The sequence below is a fragment of the Vanacampus margaritifer genome, chromosome 7, assembly GCF_051991255.1.
Source record: "Vanacampus margaritifer isolate UIUO_Vmar chromosome 7, RoL_Vmar_1.0, whole genome shotgun sequence".
NCBI lineage: Eukaryota > Metazoa > Chordata > Actinopteri > Syngnathiformes > Syngnathidae > Vanacampus > Vanacampus margaritifer.
Genome location: NC_135438.1, coordinates 1,448,804 through 1,465,605, shown reverse-complemented (window position 1 = coordinate 1,465,605; position 16,802 = coordinate 1,448,804). Strand labels below are relative to the sequence as shown.

Genomic DNA, 16,802 nt, shown 5'->3' with positions numbered 1-16,802 from the left:
ATGGTGTCACAGCAAATATCCCCCCATCCACAGACAATACCCCAGCAGCGTTATGGCCTTCCATCAATCCCCACACCAAGTGCAATGATTATCAAGCAAGCAGGTCTGTCCCCACTTGCTGCCCGTCGCATGCCATCCTCACCGAGTCCATCCCGACGCTCTGTGATAATCCCCTCACCTCAGTTACCACAACACCTCAATCCTATGGTCTCAATGCTACCCTCATCAACCCTGCCACAAAGACAAATCTCCTCCCCATATTCACCCATAAATGCCCAAAGACCCCCCTCTGTCGTTTCACGGCAGATCTCGTATCCGCCCTCTCCTGTTGCCTCCCCCCTGACTCGTCCCAGAATGCGACCTCAGTCCCCACTAGCTCGGGTAGCCTCGCCATCTTTTTCACCCCGTGCTTCCATGATTCAGCGAAGTACTCCACCTTCACCGAGGGCCTCAATGATACAGCGTTCTCCTCCCTCTTCACCACGTGCCTCAATAAGGATGCGAAGTCCACCGGCAACACCTGCTCTTGCCAGCAGTCCGTATGGAGGGAGAATGTCGACTGGACAGCCCTCTGTAGATCCTGTATCTCCTGCCCTCTCTCCTCAACTCAGCAGAAGACAATCTCCCACTCAATCTCACAGAAGTTTATCCCCCGAAGGGCCTCGACTAACGTCCCCCACTCTCTCCCGTCGCTCGACTCGGCTAATAAGGGATCCCACACCACAAACCAGACCCAGAATGGGGGGAAATGTTCCATTAGGAACTGTCAGACCCTCACCTATGGGTCTTAGAGGGCGTCCAGTACCCCCACCCACCCAGAATGTGCGTCCATTCCGTGCCGCCTCTATAAGAAGCAATAGATCATCTGTTCTTACGATAGACTCTTCTCATCAGTCTTCTCCTTTTCAGTCACCTCACATGATTCACCGTGCTCCCCTTGTGAGGCGCGAATCTGGTCGTTTTCCACCGCGTCTTGTGGCCCGTGGGCGTCCACTTGTGGCCCAAAATTCCTTAAGGAGGAGGCCTCCTGCTTCGCCCTCGCTCAAGCAAATTTCGCATCCTGCATCTCCTCGCCTTTCTCCTCGACATTCTCATATGTCCACCCCCCTCTTGCTTCCTCCGGAGCTGTATGGCTCGGCCCCATACGTGGATCCTTTCACCGATCCAGTTGCTACACCTGCTTCACCGATGCTGTCTAGCGCTTTACAAAATCAATCTATCAGACATGCTTCTTTATCTTCCCCTTTTGGCCCTCAAGCCGTCCCAATGGTGGACATGGACAGAATGGCTGCTCAATATGCAGAACCGTATCCTCCATCATCCCCTTTGCTCTCAGCTGCAATACAAAACCAAGCACTTCAAGATGCCTCCTACCTTTCCCTTTTGGCCCCCGGCGGGTCACCCGTGATCCCTTCCTCTCCGCTTTTGGCCGGAGCACTGCAGAATCAAGCGGTAAGAGACGCATCCTACATTTCACCTCTGCAGAGACCACTATCCCCTTATGAGCAGCCCATGGCCCCTTCTTCTCCGCTTTTGGCCGGAGCACTGCAGAATCAAGCGGTAAGAGACGCATCCTACATTTCACCTCTGCAGAGACCACTATCTCCTTATGAGCAGCCCATGGCCCTTTCCTCTCCCATGGTGTCTAGAGCCCTGCAAAACCAGGCAGTAAGAGACATATCCTATGCTTCTCCTCTACCAAGGCCACTATCTCCTTATGAGCAGCCCATGGCCCCTTCCTCCCCGATGCTGTCTAGAGCGCTGCAAAACCAGCCGCTGAGAGATGCATCCTATGCTTCTCCTCTACCAAGGCCGTTATCTCCTTATGAGCAGCCCCTGCCCCCTACTTCCCCAATGGTCTCCAGAGCGCTGCAAAACCAGGCACTGCGAGATGCCTCCTATGTTTCTCCCCTTCAAAGACCTCAGTCCCCATACGGTCAGCCTGGGCCTTTACCTCCACGGCTTTCTGGAGCCATGAGACATAGTCAAGCACTCAGAGGTATGACTGCCTATCCCACGCCACAGCTCCACTCGCCATATGGACAGACATATGTTACCGGGTATGATTACATATCTGAGCCTGGCCCAGCACCGCTGCTGTATGATGCTTTGCAGAACCGTGCCGACTTTCAGGGCATGGCATCTTTAAGATCCCCAATAATGCAGCGCCAAAACCCTTACGCGCCTGTCAGCCCCAAGCTCCATAGCGCACTGCAGCAGAACGCAAACCTCCGTCACGCATCCTATCAGACTCCTTTGCAACTCAGCCGATCCCCCTACGGACCACCGCCACCTTCTTCACCAATGCTGGCGAGTGCCATACACAATCCACAGCTGATGCAGGCATCATATCGGCTGCCAGATGGAACTTTAATGTCACCTTATGTGGAACCACGTTCCTCACCGCAGCTCGCCCAAGCTTTGCAAAACCAACAAATCCGAGGAGCCTCATACATTTTGCCTGATGGATCAGTTATCAGGGTGGGTATTAAAAGCCGCTTTTCTCTATATACAGGGTGTCCCAAAGATATATACTTCCTCTTTGACTGGCCATGACTTATATGTAACATTTTTATTTAGGTGTTTATTGATAAAGACAAGTCTAATCAGTTAAATTACTTACAAAAATAACATAAAATCTAAGATGATTTAGTGACATAAAAGAAAACATTATTCTTCTCCCCTTAGTTCTAGTCTGCTTATTCCTAGACATTCAAAAATATTTAAACTGGTTTCTACCATTTTTCAAACATAATTTGTAACATGAACCAATGGATTTTACAACATTACAGAACATTTCTTTTGGAATTATGAAACATTGTTATCTTCTGTGGCACATGTGGATAAAATATATGCGTGATTGACAATCAAAGAAAGAATACTTTTAATACTAAATATTTTTGGGGGACAGCCCGTTTAAGCATTTTTGTGTGGTTCTCACCAAGTAGAATGTCCCTTTCCATTCTGCACTATGCAGGACTCACGAATCCCTCAGAAACCGATGTCTCCTAACCTTGCTAGAGCGCTTCAGAACCAGGATCTCAAGACTGCTACGTACACTCTACCTGATGGCACAATTATAGACCCTAGAAACCAAGTAATGTATGATTTATGAATCATGATTTAAATACACATTGTTTCTGCCTTTGACAAGCGTTAATACGTCTCTTCGCATACAGCAATCTGTTTCCCCAGACCTCGCTAAGGCCCTAAAGAACCCCGCTTTACGTGAAGCTTCCTACTCACTGCCTGATGGTACCATCGTCATTGACCCCAAAAAACCAAAATCCCCCAACCTTACAGCAGCACTTCAGAACCCTTACCTGAAATCGGCATCTTACACGCTACCCGACGGCACGATCATCATCGACCCACGGAAGCCCGTCTCTCCAAGTCTTGCCAATGCCCTTCAGAACCCTGCCCTCAGGAATGCCTCTTTTAACCTGCCAGAGGGAGTTCGAGACCCCAATACGCCCATCCCGCCAGACTTGTTGAAGGTTTGATATCAACCCCTCATTGCAATGCACCAATGTAAACAAATAGTTTGTCTCCCTTAGTGGTGTATCCTTACCTTATCTGAAACTATTTGTCAACCTTCTCCGTAACAGGCTCTCAATAACCCGGCCTTGAAGGGAGCAAGCCTCACCCTCCCCGATGGAACCATGATTCTCGACCCAAGAAAACCAAAGAGTCCCACCCTGACTGCTGCCCTTCATAACCCCTACCTTAAGGGTGTAACATACACCCTGCCTGACGGAACCATCATCATCGATCCGCGCAAACCGCTCACTCCCGACTTGTCCAAAGTACATAATCCTAGTAACTCTGTTTGTTTTCAAAATTTTGCAGGTGGTGTATAGTTTAGTCAAATGCTTTCTTGCTTTTACCGCCTGGTAGGCTCTTGCCAATCAAGACATTCGGACTGCTTCATATCAACTACCTGATGGTTCCCTGGTCATCCCTGGTCAGCCGCCTGCGCCTCCAAACCTCACCGCTGCTCTAAGGAAGAACATGGACCTCCGTTCTACCAATCGCTTTCACCTCCCTCAAAACTCAGTGTTCACGGGGGCACCAAAACCCGACAGTCCGAACCTCTCCTCTGCCCTGAAGAACAATGAACTGCATGGCATCCGTTACAGGTCAGGAAGAATGAAACCACAGACGTAAATCATGGCATGTGATATAGTTCTGAAAGTTATAACTTAAGTCACATTTGTCCCACAGGCTGCCGGACGGCTCCTTCCTGACAAGACGCTTTCACAATCCCAGCCTTGCCAACGCCATCCAAAACCAGCAGCTTCGCTACGCTTCGTACAGGCCCCCAGCAGCACTCTACGGCGAGGATAATCGCTACGCTGCAGTCCCACCCTATGGGCCGCACTCAGGCCACTGGGCTCGGAATGTCAGAGGTGGTGGTGAAACAGGGGAGGACGTGTGGGCCGCTGAAAGAGTTTTACCCCACGGCACAGTCCAGCATCTGGCCAAGTGGTCCATGTATAGAGAAACTGGTGTGTTGGATGGCTATTTACCCATGCCCAGTGTTGAGAATGGAGAGCTTCAGGATCCAGACTGGACTCCTGTCCGAGAGAGGGTTCCTGGTCAGAGCTGGTATGACAAGGTAATAAGTATTTCACAGAGAATCATCTCAATTCTGGACCATTGAAGACTAAATCTTTCAGGCTAACTACGCATCATTATTTTTTAGATCTACTCCATCCTAAGCATGCCGACAACCAGTCACAGGGTGAAGCGCTGGGCTGAGGGCATGGAGGATTTGACGCAGCTGCCGTAAGCTCCACAAGTCTAATATCTGGGTGCACGTTGATGGCATTGTCAAGATCTTACCTGTGTAATTTCAGTGAACTGAATGAGACCACCGTCCTGATGAACCTCAAGAAACGGTACGACCAGGATCTGATTTACGTAAGTGTCCCCATGTGCATTTAACTCTTTTACTGCCAAAGACGTTAAATGACGTTCTGCAAAAACCTACGGAGGGGCGCCAAAGACGTTAAAAGACGTCCACCCATTTTTTAAAAAAAAAATTTGAAACGGGTAGAGGGAACCCTTCCGCATCTGTGGTGAAAGTTTCCAGCAAGTCTGTTGTGCCTAATGACTATTTTTGGCCCCTAGAGGGCAGCGATGACTCTCTTTTGACAAGATTGGGTGGGCGTCAGTAGAAGACGTGAGGCGGGGCTAGAGTGTTGAGGGGACATTGGCTGAAGAAGCCATAATGGCGGCCGCTTGCAAGCAGCTCACGGTCGAGCCGTTTTTTTCAAAGACATCGACCAACGATAAAGAGCACATTGATGACGACGATGATCATCATCGATGATGATGATGATGGTGACTCCGAGGTTGACGCCGAAGTTGGAAGCGCTGACGCGGCGGCTATGACGACGCCATAAAGGTTCACGGGCTAGCGATGCTGACACCGGAAAACACGGAGCACAACGCGCAGGCGGACGTTCAATCGGACGACGAAGAGTGCCCCGAGTCCAATGCATATTCATCGGAGGAGTGTGTACAGTCTGCTACTTGCTATTTATTCCCCGGAAAAAAAGGCTGTCAAGAAAGTGTAACGTCTGCACGCGAAACGGACAAAGCGAAAGTGAAACTAATCTGTTGTGCGAATCCTGCTCCCTCTCCTTGCACGCAGGAGAGCGTTATAAAAAGAAAAACTGTATTTGAAACATCCACATAATTGTAAGTAGAACCACAGTTGCACACATTTGTAAATAGTTTGCGAAATTGTTTTGTCAAATTGTTACACTGTTGAATGGAAATAAACTTATTTTGCAAACTAAAAACACTTTTTCAATGTTGGTGAAAGCGTTTTACAGAAGTAAAGCACTATTTAGGTGTTTGTGGCATCATTCATGGACAACAAGAAGTGTAGAATTCACTAGAGTGCATGAAATAACATCGTTTCACAAAAAGCTCCTTTTCTCCGCTTTTTGTTTCAAAACAGAGAATTTCGGTGAAAGTAACCATTTTCTATTGTTGATTACTGAAGAACGGAATAAGGTAGAAACAAACTTTTTTTTTCTTATGAAAGATGAGAGTTCAATCTTTCATTTGGTAGTATGTGTGTTTCCATAGTCCAAACACAACATTTTCTGTGGACCTTGAAAGATCAGTCAAAATGCTTAAATCGTCTGGCACTGGCGACGTCCCGTTTCTGAAAACGTCTGGCAGTCAAAGAGTTAATACCTCAACATGTGCACATCCTAATACAAAACACTTTGATTTTTCTCTTCCAAAAGACGTACATCGGCAGCATCCTGGTCTCCGTCAACCCCTACAAGCTGCTCAACATTTACGGCACAGACATGGTCCTGCAGTATGAGGGTCACGGCCTGGGCGACAACCCTCCGTAAGACCCCAATTTTGCTATGCGCGCCCAACACTCTGACACTTTTGTGTGCTATATGTTTTCTCCAAATGTTGTTTAAGGATAATGTAACGTGTTTCTAAAAACTCCACCTCACTAGCAACTAGTGTAATACTATACTTCAAATTCCCCAATTCTATATTTGTGGCTATACTGTATTGTACCTAAGAGTCTGCACTGCTGTTTTAGTTATTATGGGACTGCTGAGCAAAGCAAGCAGGCACATATTACTATCCTAGAAAAAGGGTTTATTATTTTCCGCAAAAATGCGGCCCGTGCCGTAGATCGCACCGGCACAAATGAGGTATCAAACGATGCGGCTCGATCTGACTTGCTGCGGCATTATTTTTCTAAGAATTCCGAGGTTACCATAGCGACGCTATTCCCAAAAAACTCCCCCAAAAAAAAGTCCAATTGAAATGAATGGGAAAAGGAAAGACAAAAATCACACATCAAGCACCTTTTTCCAAGACACGCTGCGCGCGCATACGTTAACCGCCCGATATGAATTTTAGCTCATTTTGTAGCAATTTTTCCCATCTTTAGCTCAGTGTCTACATTTTTTTAAAGCGTATTACTGTACTTCAAAGACCAACCTGCTAGATTAGTTGCTAGTATAATATATTACTGAAAACTTCAACCTGCTAGTCAAGTCACTAGGTTAATACTCTAGTTAAGTCCTACCTTATCAGCAGACAGCTACTGAAATATTTTATTGGAATTACTAATCCACACTACTATTTTTAGCAGCCGATGTAATATGTCGCATACGTAATTTATACTCATCTAGTCCATTGGGAAGACTTCACTCAAAAGTCCATCTTGCTGGCCAGCTAATAGAATATAATATTGTACATAAGAGTCCAAGCTATTTTAGAAGCTAATTTAATATATTACTAAAAACTCCAGCTATCGCGTATAATAGCTAGTGTTGCATTGTACGTAAAGAGCCCACTCTGATCGTTTACTGGCTATTGTAGAAAGAATCCACCTTTGTAGCTAAGTGGCTAACTGCTTCTTCTGTAGTTCAGGCCATCCTGCTATCTTAGTGGCTAATGATAAAAACTCCACCCTGCTAATTTGGTGACTAGTGTAAAACGGTCTGCTTTGCTAGCTTAGCGGTATCAATGTAATATGTTATTGAATATTTTAACCTACAGTCATTGAGCTACTGTATGACAAAAGATGTGTGCCTGCGTTGCAGTCATCTTTTTGCCCTGGCTAATCTCTCCTACACCAACATGATGGATGCCAAAGACAACCAGTGTATTGTGATCAGGTACCAAGTTTGTATCCCTTTTGTTCCAGAACTTAATTCACATTTTTTTTAAACTGATATCATTTATCCTTTTTGGAATGATTTGCTTACAGTGGAGAAAGCGGGTCTGGGAAGACGGAAGCCACCAAACTGGTCTTGCGTTACCTGACAGCCATACATCACAAGCGCAATGTGACGCAACAGGTGCGTCAGCCATTTTTGCTTGGTTTTGCATAATGAAGCCATGTACTGCGCATAGAAGCAAAAATGTAGGCTAACTCAATTGTCACTTTCCTTTGTCCTGACCGTGTCTCGTCAGATAGAGGTAAGCCATTCAAGTGCATTGTTGTCTCAGCCTGTAGGAGGTTGCCAAGGTCATGCGTATTTACATATTCATTAGATCCTGGAAGCCACGCCCCTATTGGAGTCCTTTGGCAATGCCAAAACGGTGCGCAATGACAACTCATCACGCTTTGGGAAGTTCACACAGATCTGCATGGAGGAGTGAGTAATTGGAAAAATATGAGTACTTTTCCTCATAATTCCACAAAAATGACATGGGATGAATTTTCCCAATTAAACTCATCCTGCTGAATTTCTTGACATGCTCAAATATTATTGAAACCATTGCATCTTCCAAATGTTTACCTTAAAAAAATTTCCCCCACATTTCCCACAACAGAATTTCTGAATTAATGCAGAAATGTTCAAAATTGGACCACATTTTTCCATATTCTTGTAATTACCATTTTTTTCCCCCAGAATTACACTTCTTTTTTTTTTTTTACATTCTTTCATTCCCTTTTACATTTCCGTATCAAGAGCCATTTTGAATATTTTTTTTTTTAGCATATTAGCATAGTAAGTTACATAAGTTACATTTGAATGTTATCAGAAAACGTGAAAAAATAAATAAAAAAAAACAAGAATGGTCCAGTTGGCTTAATAAAATCCGATGATCTGGATGATTGAGAAAACACCCCACAATTTTTAGAAATCACATTGCTAAATAGAATTAATTAAAAATGAGTTTGGCATTTACGCCATTAGGCTAACGTTTTTTTTGTGTGTGTGTTTTTTTTTTTTTAACGAAAACATGACCTTTACGGTGTGGTGTGTTTTTTTTTTATATAATCATGAGATGATGAATAATTGCCCTCCGTGTTAACGATACTTCACATGCAGAGAATCGAACGCTCCTAACTTTGAAACATGTCACATTAACACACTTAGGTGATGAGTAGACCTGTGACAAAGAAGACACAAACACATTACACATGCACGGCTTGTTACTTAACTCTCAACTGTGTTTTTGTTTGTGTGTGCGTGTGTGTGTGCGTGTGCGTGCGTGTCCACTCCAACCTAATTAACCAGGGGCGTAATCAGCGGTGCCATAACGTCTCAGTACCTGTTGGAGAAGTCTCGCATTGTCTTTCAGGTAAATTAGACACACACAAACACACGCAGGCGCACGCACACAAATGGCGTCTTCTTACAAGTGAGTCAGAGTGTGAGAAAGAGGAGATTCGCGAGTCAGTCAAGTCAGTGTGAGGTGTCAAACATGATGCTCCGTCCCTTTAATCCTGATGTCCATCAAACCTCTCCATCAATAGCATCCGTCGTCTGCAGGACTAAGATGACCTCACACTCACACACTCACACACACACGCACACACACACACACACTTGCTTACTCAATGTCTGTTCTAATTGAGATCACTCCGAAGCACCTGTCCTCCTTTCCCATGCAGATGTCTGATTTTTATTTTTCTTGGCGCATGTCATCCCAACTTTATCTGACCTGAAAAGATTTATATTTTTTTATTCGTTTTTTTTGTTTTATTACAGTAGACCCTCACATATTCACAGTTCTGCATTTGCAAAAATTCACTTATTTGGAACCTGTTCTCTGTTATTTGTGGAAACGCCCACTTAATATTTGCAAATTTTCTAGCTTTTCAAGTGTTTAGCTTCTTAGCTTCTTTCCTAGCTGCAGTGGGATTTGGAGCGTATACTATTTTTATTTTTATATTTCATTTGTTGGGTTAGGATTTGTTTTTTTTTTACTATGCATTCTTTTTAAATCATTGAATTTCTAGGATAGTTATAATTAGTGATTATTTAAAATGACTATTTAAAAATCATTATTTAAATTTGTATTCAAGATAATCATATTATTATTAACAATAATAATAATAATAATAATAATTAGTACTATTATAATGATAATACTACAATTGTTCAGGGTGTGCCCCTCCGACTGCCCGAAGCCACGTGAAGGCTCCCAGGCTAGGGATAGTGTTGTTTTAAAATCATTATATATATTTTGTATTTAAGATCATAATATCAAAAAAAATAATAACAATAATAATTAGTGTCATTGTAATAATAATAATAACAACATAGTGTATTATTATCATTGTATTATTATTATTGTTATCTTAAAAACAAGATTTAAATAATGATTTTAAATAGTACTTTTTAATAATGCTAATAATTAGTATTATATATTGATAATAACAACAACAATAATGTATAATAATAAAAATAATAATAATTATTATTATTATTATATAATTATTATTATTATCATCATTATTTTAAATACAAAATTTAAATAATGATTTTGTCCATGCACCTTTGCACAAGGGACCTTAACTGCAAACGCATTATGAAACTCAATTAGCATTCAGCTTAGCATAAAAAGTGAAATGACAGTTGTCCACTAATACAGTACAGGAAGCACATACTGTTTGTATTTAACATTTAAATGTCCTATATCTTGTGTTCTTTTTTTTTTTTTTTCTCGCCATGGATCGGTCAGGCCAAATCCGAGAGAAACTACCACATTTTCTACGAGATGCTGGCGGGCCTTCCGCCGCATGAGAAGCGCTCGCTGCATCTGCAGGATGCTGAGACCTACTACTATCTCAATCAGGTGCGCACGCATGCACACACGCACACAGAGAGCGCAGCTAATCAGTTTCTGGGTTCACAAATGACTTGCCATCTCTGTGCCAAGGTGACATTCATTCTTCAGACGTTGATTAATGGCCGCAAATGTAAATGTGGCTCGTATAACCTTTCAGTCTGTTTGAAGTAAATGCACTGACATGATGAATGCCGTCCTGCTATGCTCGCCTTCATCGTGGCTGACTGCCGCATTTTTAGTTACCTTAGTGAGCACCCAGTGTGAGTCAAGTATTTGTGGACTTTTTTTTTTTTAGAGGCTTGTGTGTCTGTGAGCGCAGGGAGGGGACTGCAAAATCGAAGGCAAGGACGACGGCGAGGATTTCCGCCGCCTGATGAGCGCCATGGACGTCCTGCGATTCAGCGCCGAGGAGCAAAAGGGCATCTACCGGCTCCTGTCTTCCATCCTACATCTCGGCAACGTCTACTTCCAGTCGCACCAGGTCAACACGTCACGCATTGACGCCAAACCAGGGCGGGGGCAAACTTATGCGCTAGGGACACATTTTGGTCCTTAACTCTTTGACTGCCAGACGTTTTCAGAAAACGGATGCCGTGGGTGCCAGCCGATTTTAAGCATTTTGACTGATCTTTCAAGGTCCATAGAAAATTATGTGTTTGGACTATGGAAACACACATACTGCCAAAACAAGATTGGACTCTCATCTTCCATCAGAAAAAAAAAAGTTTGTTTCTACCTTATTCCGTTTTTCAGTAATCAACAATAGAAAATGGTTAGTTGCACCTCTGTTTTGAAACAAACGTCTTTTAATGTCTTTGGCACTCCTCCATAGGATTTTACTAAACGTTATTTAATGTTTTTGGCAGTCAAAGAGTTAAAGGGACAATTTAGTGCCATCTAATGGTGATAGATAGATGGATAGACAGACAGACAGACAGACAGACAGACAGACAGACAGACAGACAGATAGACAGATAGACAGATAGATAGATAGATAGATAGATAGATAGATAGATAGATAGATAGATAGATAGATGGATGGATGGATGCATGCATGGACGGATAGATAGATAGATGGATGGATAGATAGATAGATAGATAGATAGATAGATAGATAGATAGATAGATAGATGGATGCCGCCACCCCCCGCCCCCCCCCTCCCACACTGCCGCGCCAAACACTTGTTGATGACACTGATTGATGCTGCCCCCTGCAGGCTGGAGGTGGTCATGAGGCGTCGTCGGTGGTGAGCACGCAAGAGATCCGAGTGGTCGCCGAGCTGTTGCAGGTGTCGGCCGACGGCCTGCAGAAGTGCGTCACCTTCAAAGTTATGGTGAGCGCTACACACTGACCGCGCCGCGACTACATAACAAGGCTTGATGTTCCGTTTGCAGGACACAGTCAGGGAAAAGATTTCCACTCCGCTCACAGTGGAGAGTGCCGTGGATGCCAGGTCAGTTTAAGTCCGTTTTTTTTTTTTTTTTTTTTGTATTTACAACGATCTGATGTTTTACGGTCACAAAAATAAGAAGTATGGCCCTTCGCCCTTAAACCATTTTTGTTTTTTGTTTTAACATGAAGTCATTTTAAAAATGACGGAAGAGGATTAAGGCCAGTGAAGAGAGAAATAAAAAAAGGTTGGCAGGATTCTGACTTTATTCTCAGAATTCTCACTTCAAAGTGAGAATGCTGACTTGCTGATTTTAACGTCTAAATTTGAAATAAAGTGGGAATTCTGAGAATCAAGTGAGAATCCTGTCAAACTTTTTTTTCTCTTCACTGACCCTAATCCTCTTCCATAAAAAAATTGTTATTGGGAACGTCAAAATATTTCCCTACATTATGTTCTATGTGTCTAAACATAGTCTAAACATGGCATTCTGATTAATATTTGTGGAATATGGAATAAGTAGCAGGGCGGCCATTTTACTTGAAAATGACATGAAAACGACCAATCATGCCTCACCTGCTTTTTGGGTTTGGTCATGTGACATTTGCAGGCTGAGCCCGTGTCGTTTTCAGTCGGCAGCAGGTGGCAAAATGGCCGCCCCCTGAGATAGATAAAAACGGCTGGATTTGGCTGCTTAATTCATATTCCATAATCCATGTTTTTTTTCAAAATCAACTTCAATTGCTATTAGCTTATAAAAAAAAAAATAATAATTGAATTGAATTGAATTATTGCGACCTCTTTGATATTCTCTTCCCATCTTTGTGGGAGCCAAGTAAGGACAGAGGATGTAAAGGCAAGGGGGTTTCGGGGGCGCTCGGAGACGTTGGGGGGGGGGGGTCATATCTTTTCAGATGCCCTCTTGTTTCCATGGGAACCAGGTTCTCCTGTTTCCATAGCAACCCTGTTGTGTGTGTGTGTGCATGTCTGCTAGAGACGCCGTTGCCAAGATCCTCTACTCGCTGCTCTTCAACTGGCTGACGGAGCGTGTCAACGGGCGGGTGTACCCTCGCAACGAGGCGCTCTCCATCTCCATATTGGACATTTATGGATTTGAGGTCCCCTTTTTACCCTATTTTAGTCCAAACTAAGGTTGGCGTTGACACCCCCTCACTTTTAATAAAACCTCTGTAGGAGCTGCAGTTGAACAGTTTTGAGCAGCTGTGCATCAACTTCGCCAACGAAACTTTGCAGTTCTTCTTTAACAAAGTCATCATCCAGCAGGAGCAGGTCAGGGAAGACTTTGTTTTCTGTACGTCACCTTTTTTTATACTTATTTCTGTGAAACTTCACTATACCAAGAACTTCTACAGATTGCACACACAAAAAACACACTCGTGAAAATGTTTATAATTGTCTATATTAACTCATTTGCTCCCCAAAACGTATAAATCAGTTCTATTTCAAGTGTTCCAAAGACGTATTTATAATTTTTTTTGTTTTTGATGCAACCTCTGAACTGCAAAGAACTGGTGAAGCAATGATAGTAATTACAAAAACGGCCAGAAGGTGGCAGCAGAGTATAAGAGATCAACCAGGGCCATGTTGCAACAAGCTCGTTTTGTCAGCGTTTTCAACAGATTTGCGAATAATGATGAAGCGTACAACTAGACTAGACTAAAACCCTCATTAATAAACAATATCTGGGACTAAATCAGTATGCATTTTTTTTCGACTAATGAAGACGACAAACTTCACTTAATAAAAACTGGACTATAATCTATGGACATTTCATTTTTCTGCTTAATTCATATTCCACAAATGCAAGATTAATTAGGATGTTGTGTTTGGACTAGTGAAGGGGTGTAGAAGATATTTTTGTAAAGAATCTTGTTTAGGTTGACTTTGAAAAGTCAAGATGTATCACTTCCTGGACATCCATTACTAATTTCCTATTTTGTCACCATATTATGGCAATTGAGGGAGTTTCAGAAAAAGCACAAAACTCGCAAATATGCTGCAGAAAAAAAAAAGTGAATCGATGAGTTCATAAATAGCATTTACTGTATATGATTTTTTTGAAAATGTATAAAAACAAGTCAAAGTGGCTCATTGGAAAGCACTGTAGTAATTGATATTTTTAGGTTCCAAAGCTATGATATACACATCAACGCTTTCTCAATGACAGCGTGAAAATAACAAGCCAAGAATTTTAGACATCTCATACAGAGGAAAAAAAAAGTCTCAAATGTCCGTGGGTTGACCGTAATAGCAAAGCTTGTGTCTTTAGGAGGAGTACATGCGCGAGCAGATCGAGTGGCAGCAGCGAGCCGTCAGCCACAACCAGGCCTGCCTGGACCTCATTGCCGCAAAGCCTCACGGGATCCTACGCATACTTGACGATCAGTGTGCGTTCCCTCAGGTAGCCGTTTTGCTGCCAAATGTCCCCAAGAAAATGGACCTCATGACCACTGACCACCTGCTCTTGCGCCAATTAGGCCACAGACCACACCTTCCTGCAGAAGTGCCATTATCACCATGGCAACGACCCCCTGTATGCCAAGCCAAAGACGCCGCTGCCCGAGTTCACCCTCAAGCACTACGCCGGGAAAGTCACCTACCAGGTTAATTTTTTCATTGCCTGCAATTCGGCTAACGCTTTGTTTACTGCCATTACTTGGAAATGTACTTTTGGGACCAAGTGGTGAGATGTGATGTCATATTATACACCTCATAAGTCACCATGTGGCTAATAGCTAAGTATTGTGGCTACATAACTTAGTCAAAGACATTGGTAAGTAGTTAGGTGAGTTCTAAGTACAGTAGTTGACTTGGTAGCTCATACATGTTTAGTTCACTTGCTAAAAAGTGTCTAATATTTTTGGGTCTTAGGTGAACAAGTTTCTGGACAAGAACTTTGACACGGTCCGCCAAGATGTCCTCGACCTTTTCATCCGCAGCAAAAACGCAGTCAGACTTGGACTATTTTGAAGCCGTCTCCATGTCGTCGACCTTCGTTGCTTACCTGTGTGTGTGCGTGTTTCACCAGATGGTGTCTGATCTCTTCCTGAAACATTCCGAGCTCGTGTCGCAGCATCGGTCCAGCGCGGCCCGCCGCTTCCAGGCCAGCACGGTTAGCGGCAAGTTCCAGAGCAGCTTGCAGGAGCTGCTGGACAAGATGGAGAGGTAGAAAATAAGAGCGGGAATTGCTGTCGCTCCATTTTCTCCGTTTATTCATCCTTTCTTTTTCAAGGTGTCGCCCTTATTTTGTGCGCTGCATCAAGCCAAACCAGCGTAAGGTAGCTAACGTCGGGAACGCCGTGTGGCGCGTCCGCGTCCAAACCGCTCATGTGGTTGTTTTTGTGCTGGTTCAGGAAGCGGCCCTGTTTGACGTGGACCTGGTGTGCGCGCAGCTGCGCTACTCCGGAATCATGGAGACCATCCGGATACGCAAGGAGGGCTATCCCGTCAGATTGACTTTTTACAGCTTCCTAACCAGGTATTTGTATGTAGGTAGGACGGCGGCACCACATGATATGAGGTTCATGGCCGGTGAGGCGCTGACATCAGAGGCAGTTTGACACATTTCTCAGCCCAAAAAAGTGTGCCATTAAATTAGCAGTCTGACATAAACTGCTAAGGTGATATTTTCTGACCGGATGTTTGGAACAGACAAGAATCGCCTCATTAAGCGCAGCCAGTTTCAATTGGCATCCGGTTTTGAAAAAAAATTGTGTTACATATATCTTCCATGTTTGTATGATGGCACATTAGAGTCACGTGCGGGTGGGGGGTCGAGGGGTGTAATATTCAGAGAAAAAACTCGCAAATTTGCTACTTTTTTACGTAAGTGGCAAATTTGCCACCTAATAAAGTGGCAAATTTGCGAGGAAAGAAACGTTTCCATTTTATGAAGTCGCAAATTTGCAAGTTTCTTTGCGAGAAAAAACGTGCAAATTTTAAGTCGCAAATTTGCTCCTTTTTTACGTAAGTGGCAAATTTGCCACCTAATAAAGTGGCAAATTTGCGAGAAAAGAAACGTTTCCATTTTATGAAGTCGCAAATTTGCAAGTTTCTTTGCGAGAAAAAACGTGCAAATTTTAAGTCGCAAATTTGCCACTTTATGATGTCACAAATTTGCAAGTTTTTTTTTGGTGAGAAAATAAACTTTCAATTTTGTGACTTTATAAAGTGGCAAATTTGTGAGGAAAAAACTTGCAAATTTGCCACTTTATAAAGTGGCAAATTTGCGAGAAAAGAAACGTTTCCATTTTATGAAGTCGCAAATTTGCAAGTTTCTTTGCGAGAAAAAAACGTGCAAATTTTAAGTCGCAAATTTGCCACTTTATGATGTCACAAATTTGCAAGTTTTTTTTTGGTGAGAAAATAAACTTTCAATTTTGTGACTTTATAAAGTGGCAAATTTGTGAGGAAAAAACTTGCAAATTTGCCACTTTATAAAGTGGCAAATTTGCGAGAAAAGAAACGTTTCCATTTTATGAAGTCGCAAATTTGCAAGTTTCTTTGCGAGAAAAAACGTGCAAATTTTAAGTCGCAAATTTGCCACTTTATGATGTCACAAATTTGCAAGTTTTTTTTTGGTGAGAAAATAAACTTTCAATTTTGTGACTTTATAAAGTGGCAAATTTGTGAGGAAAAAACTTGTAAATTTGCCACTTTATAAAGTGGCAAATTTGCGAGAAAAGAAACGTTTCCATTTTATGAAGTCGCAAATTTGCAAGTTTCTTTGCGAGAAAAAACGTGCAAATTTTAAGTCGCAAATTTGCCACTTTATGATGTCACAAATTTGCAAGGTTTTTTTTGGTG

General features: G+C 43.0%; 1 protein-coding gene across 1 annotated transcript in view; it reads left to right on the top strand.

Annotated features, from left to right (window-relative positions):
- Positions 1-780: 780 nt before the first annotated feature.
- Positions 781-16,802, top strand: part of LOC144054758 (unconventional myosin-XV-like) — a 42,522-nt gene continuing 26,500 nt past the window's right edge. Inside the window, 26 exon segments of the mRNA XM_077570026.1 lie at positions 781-2,481; positions 2,978-3,097; positions 3,180-3,497; positions 3,609-3,806; positions 3,898-4,139; positions 4,225-4,618; positions 4,706-4,788; positions 4,860-4,923; positions 6,267-6,376; positions 7,599-7,673; positions 7,766-7,856; positions 7,972-7,977; positions 8,053-8,156; positions 9,027-9,090; positions 10,477-10,590; positions 10,904-11,065; positions 11,802-11,918; positions 11,980-12,038; positions 12,970-13,093; positions 13,170-13,265; positions 14,266-14,397; positions 14,474-14,599; positions 14,868-14,945; positions 15,025-15,161; positions 15,229-15,274; positions 15,350-15,474. Of these exon segments, the coding sequence (XP_077426152.1) occupies positions 781-2,481; positions 2,978-3,097; positions 3,180-3,497; positions 3,609-3,806; positions 3,898-4,139; positions 4,225-4,618; positions 4,706-4,788; positions 4,860-4,923; positions 6,267-6,376; positions 7,599-7,673; positions 7,766-7,856; positions 7,972-7,977; positions 8,053-8,156; positions 9,027-9,090; positions 10,477-10,590; positions 10,904-11,065; positions 11,802-11,918; positions 11,980-12,038; positions 12,970-13,093; positions 13,170-13,265; positions 14,266-14,397; positions 14,474-14,599; positions 14,868-14,945; positions 15,025-15,161; positions 15,229-15,274; positions 15,350-15,474 (4,886 nt within the window).